At 28.0% G+C, this 5,827-nt stretch overlaps 1 protein-coding gene across 2 annotated transcripts in view; it reads left to right on the forward strand.

Moving 5' to 3' along the window:
* Positions 1-324: 324 nt before the first annotated feature.
* Positions 325-5,827, forward strand: part of LOC107449181 (heterogeneous nuclear ribonucleoprotein A1-like) — a 7,728-nt gene continuing 2,225 nt past the window's right edge. For both annotated transcript variants that reach the window (XM_071181705.1, XM_071181706.1), the window contains exon 1: positions 325-481. In XM_071181705.1, coding sequence (XP_071037806.1) covers positions 467-481 — 15 coding nt within the window. In that variant the 5' untranslated portion in view covers positions 325-466. The remainder of the gene's footprint in view (positions 482-5,827) is intronic.

Here is a 5,827-nt window from a genome sequence, read left to right on the forward strand (position 1 = left end):
TTGCAAATTGCATATACCATTCATAAATATATCCCTGATAAAATGACTTTTATTTTCTGTAATTTTCTTCATAAAAATCAAACCTTAATGATTCAATAGAAATCATATTAAGTATTAGAAAAAATATTTTAAATGCGAATTATTCTTTTATAAACATTTCATAAAATGTTGGCTGTATATCAACTAAGGAAAAAAATAATTAATAGCTTCACCGCCTGCGTTGCAACGTAGAATAACATCGAAACAATTATGACGTAAGAACGGAAGAATGTACCACAAGTTTTTTACTTTACAGCCCTTGTTTTCGAAAAGGAAAGTTATGAACAATTACCTATTGTTTAAATCTTCTTATTTTAGTATCAAACGATGCCGGATATTCCATTATATTACATTTTAAAGCAAAGTATATAAATGTGTCTCCAAATAATACGCAGAAGCTAACGGTATTTTGAAATCGTAAGAAAATATGGCGAAGCTATCAGTAAGTAAAATTTACAAAGTTTGATTCGACAAAATTCATTTAAATTTTAAACTATTATTTAAAAATTATATGAAATAGATAATAAAATAAATAAGAAATTATATAATAAGCAATATATTAGATAATTTTCTATTATGTTACATTTTAAAGCAACGTAAATAAAGCTGTAAATATGTCTTAGTCTAATACGCAAAAGTTGCCAGTATTTTGAAATTGTCAGAAAATATGGTGAAGTTATCAGTAAGTAAAATTCATAAACTTAGATTCGAAAGAATTCGATTAAGTTTTAAACTATTATTTAAAAGAAAATAAATAAATTATATAATAACTAATAAATTACGTAATAAATAATAAATTTTATAATAAATAATAAACTATAGAATATTCTATTTATACATTTTTAAGCAAAGTTTATAAAGCTGTCTCCGTCTAATACACGAAAACTGCCAGTTTTTTGAAATTGTAAGAAAACATGGCGAAGTTAACTGTAAGTGCAATTTAAAAAATTAGATTCGAGAGAATTCGATTAAGTTTTGAACTATTATTTTAAAAAATAAATAAATTACATAATAACTAATAAATTACGTAATAAATAATAAGTTTTATAATAAATAATAAACTATAGAATATTCTATTATTGTACATTTTTAAGCAAAGTTTATAAAACTGTCTCCGTCTAATACGGAAAAACTGCCAGTTTTTTGAAATTGTAAGAAAACATGGCGAACAATTTACAAAATTAGACTCGACGAAATCTGATTAGGTTTTAAACTATTATTTAAAAAATATAATTAATAATTAATAAAATATTTAATCTCTCTATATAAAAAAGGAATGTCTGTGTGTGTGTCCTTTAAAGACTTCTAAACCATCCGACCTAAAGCTATGAAATTTGGCCTACAGATAGTTCAAAGCACGAGAAAGGTCAGTGTCGGCATTAGAACATTCTACGACAAACTGTTCGTGTCGGATGAGTGAAAAACGAAATGGAATTTTCTGATTGGTTGAGTAGCCATTGTTTTAAATTTAAAGTTTCAATTGTTCACATATTTTAAAGATAATCTTACTGATCCTTGTTAGCTTATAGCTCTATTTTATCAAAAAAAGTCTATTGCACGTATTTAAATATTTAATTATTTCATATTCGCTGTGTCAGATAAATTCAATGAGCATTGCGGGGTAGAGAGCGTGGTCCACGTCACCAAATTTTTACTTTGTCTGATACCACGTAGAGCCCCTACCCAAGTAGCACAGGGATATTGTAACAGCTTTAGTCTACATCGACCGACATTGCCAATATTGGCGAAATTCGACATTGTGTGTACGATATTGTACGATTCCCGTCGATTTCACATTAAAAGTCTGTTTGTAAAACTTTTCATTTTAAACTTTATTGTGTTCTTAAATCAAAATTAATCATTTAAAAGGCAAAAAATGACGTCAAATTGTTATAATTCCAAAAAATAAATTTAAAATATAAATTTAGAGATATCCGAAATGCTGATAGATATCGATCGACGTTCCCCAACGTTTTAACAATATCAAACAATATTGTTTCGCGATATTGAATATACGTTATAAAAGGGGTCAGTTTTTATATAGTACAATGTTTCGCTACGATATTGTACAATGTTCAAAGCTAAGTTTTTACGATATCGTTTTTGTGAATTGTGCTACTTTGGTACACCACCCACTTTTGTTTTATTTATATTAATTCACTTAAACAGTTCCTAAAAAATTACTTATTTAAAACCAACGGTAATGGAATAGAAAAAAATATTTATGTATTCAAAAGTAAAATTAATTCGTTAAGGAGAAACATAAGAAATCGACGCCAATGAGAGTTAATTACGCCAATGATGCTTAATTAATTAAGGTAATATATGCGCATTGAAATAAAAGAAATAAGCTACGTACTAGGAAGCAAAAAAAATAAATAAATAAATAAATGGTGTAAAGGTATTTATTTGTCTAGAAGAACTCTAAGAAATCGTCATACTATCATTGACGAGAATGATGGTTAATTAATGAAATTGGAATAAAAAAGTAACTTCTGAACATAAAAGAAAAAATAAGTAGAGAAGATAGTTATTCGTGTTTTGAATAACTGGAAGAATCTGCATATTATTATTGAAACTAATGCTCAATTGATAAAAATAATGTCTATTAATTGAAATAAAATAAAATGAAATAAGCTATGTGCTGAAACGCAAAGCTCATGGAGGAAAGATTAATGGGAAATTCGTTTAAGAAAAGCGCAAAAAAACACCAGCCACAGAAGACGCTTAATTCATATACATCATTGACTGTAATATGTACTATTGGTATTATGGTAATTGGCGAATTGATTTTGATAAGAATTCTACAACGGGTTTTCCGTAGTTTCAGAAAATATTTTCTCCAGTGGTAGCTAAGATAGTACATTAATATTTTAATGAATTAGAATTGAAAGAACTTATTTCCACCACTACTTATAAATATTTTAACAGTAAAAGTAAAGGTCAGATAGATAAATGGTCATGCTCCAAAATCGTTATGAAGTTCTAATATTATTTTTAAAAAAAATTCGGCTCTGGTTGGCTGCCACTGACGAATATGTATAGACTCAAATGGAAGAATTATGTAACACGTACCCAATATTCTAATATTGGTAGACAATATTAAATTGATATATTTGGTGATTATTAAAAATGCATCAATCAGTTTTAATACCGATACTTTTAAATTGAGTGTTTTACGACCCCTCGAAAGGGATATGAACCTGAAAAAATCACTTAATAGTGGTAAATATTATTTACCATGCATTGGCCGCGAGCAATTGCATCATACAAGAGATGATAAATAGATTTTATCTTTATTCCAATGGCATGAATTACAAACAACGAGCTATGCTTACCTTGGCAACGTAAAGATGCCGAAGATTACAACATATAACATTAAATAAAAAAATTGAAATTATTTTAGTTTTATTAATTGCGAAACTTAGTGGAAGAACCAGGTAAGTAACATTTTCAGAACGAAATGGAACACATATATTCGAATTATTTTAGCACCAATTTATTGGAAGGTGGGACTAATAATTCTTTGCCTTATTTTATTTACCACTGTCTAATTTGAACTAAAAATCATGCAATCATACTAAAAACTATTATGGATTTCTTTTTGCATCGACAAAATTATTAAGTTTAACTATTAATTAATTTGACGATGCACTTACTTAATACTTCAATATTTATATTTACATATTACTCTTTTCTATATTGTAAGTATTTACATACTTTCAGTATTAATGTTTTGACTTTGCATTACTTTTTCTAAAATAGTTTCAATAAATAATGGGAGATTGTATTTATAGAGAAGCTGAATCGCCGTTCTTCGTACGGGATTAAAAAAAAGTAAATAAATCACTGCTATATAACACTTAAATCATGCACAAAACTAAAAGGTACATACCACCCCCATATATAAAGCGAAATTAATTTTAATTATATTTATTTACACTTTTTTAATGTGGCTGTATAGTGTCGAAAGTAATTAATAAAGTGTAAATAACTGAAGAGTATAAAGAAATGATCAGTTTAAGACCCATGAGTAAGTTTTAAGATAGGAATTTAATCTTTTATTCAACGCGACTGTATTGTGCCGCAAATAATTAATAAAGTGTAAATAAATGAAAATAGGAACTTAATCTTTTATTCAACGCGATTGTATTGTGTCGAAAATAATTAATAAAGTGTAAATAAATGAAAAGTATAAAGAAATGACCAGTTTAGGACGCATGAGTAAGTTATGAGATAGGAACCGAATCTTTTTATTTAACGCGACTGTATTGTGTCGAAAATAATTAATAAAGTGTAAATAAAGGAAGAGTATAAAGAAATGATCAGTTTAAGACGCATGAGTAAGTTTTAAGCTAGGAACTTAATCTTTTACTCAACGCGACTGTATTATGCCGAAAATAATTAATAAAGTGTAAATAAATGAAGAGTATAAAGAAATGATCAGTTTAAGACCCATGAGTAAGTTTTAAGATAGGAACTTAATCTTTTATTCAACGCGACTGTATTGTGTCGAAAATAATTAATAAAGTGTAAATAAATGAAAAGTATAAAGAAATTACCAGTTTAGGACGCATGAGTAAGTTATGAGATAGGAACCGAATCTTTTTATTTAACGCGACTGTATCATGCCGAAAATAATTAATAAAGTGTAAATAAATGAAAAGTATAAAGAAATGACCAGTTTAGGACGCGTGAGTAAGTTATGAGATAGGAACTGAATCTTTTTATTTAACATGACTATATTGTGTCGAAAATAATTAACAAAGATATTAATAGCTGGATTTGAGGGGTTCATTTGGTAGACATTTTAGTAATTTTTTAAAAAATCTTTTGGCTCAAATGAGAACTTTGATACTAATACCAAGTCAAAGCATAGGTGTTAAAATTTAGAGAAACATATATGTATGCTAATATACTAACTATTATATACAGAGTGAAAGGGACAAAATAAAATATTTTTTAAAAATATTTTATACATGTTTTTTAGCATAAGTATACATTTTTCGAAATTTTGACACCTATCCTTTGACTTGGATACGATATGAGGCGGGATAAAAAAATTCTGTAAAGGCTACATTTAATGTACACTTTTGTCTACTTCGGTTATAGGGATTCCCCTTTATTGCTTTATAATTATTATTACTAGCTGGTTTTGAAGGGATCATTTGGTGGACACGTTAATAATTTTTTGGTTCAAATGAAAATTTTGATACTAATACCAAGTCAAAAGATAGATGTCAAAATTTAGAAAAACATATGCGTACGCTAAGAAATATGTATAAAAATTTTTAAAAAAATATTTTCTTTTGTCCTTGTCATTCTATATATAATAGTTAGCGCAGGTGTAACTAAAATCAATGATATTGCAAAATACGATATGAGGCGGGTTAAAAAATTCTGTATAGTCTACATTTAATGTATACTAATGTCTACTTCGGTTACAGGTATTCCGCTTTCTAATTATTTTTATTAATAGCTGGTTTTGAGAGGATCATTTGGTTTACGCTTTAATTTCTCTCTCGTATCCATACGAATGATTCTTTCTTAACTTTATTAGTCCTGATATACACCGAAGAGCCATTACATTATGACCACCCTCCATCTATAACAATGGGCTCACCCAGGTTTTCATGTTTTCTCGCCCAGGAACAATGTTTTCATGGGGCACATTAAGTCCCATAATCCTCATAGAACAATCCCTGACGTCTGTAAGCTACTTGAATATAGTTACAGACCAAGTTTACCCATTCATGACTACAGTTTTTCCTGCGGGGGATGCTGTTTA

Source organism: Parasteatoda tepidariorum, chromosome 6 (genome assembly GCF_043381705.1).
Source record: "Parasteatoda tepidariorum isolate YZ-2023 chromosome 6, CAS_Ptep_4.0, whole genome shotgun sequence".
NCBI classification, from domain to species: Eukaryota; Metazoa; Arthropoda; class Arachnida; order Araneae; family Theridiidae; genus Parasteatoda; species Parasteatoda tepidariorum.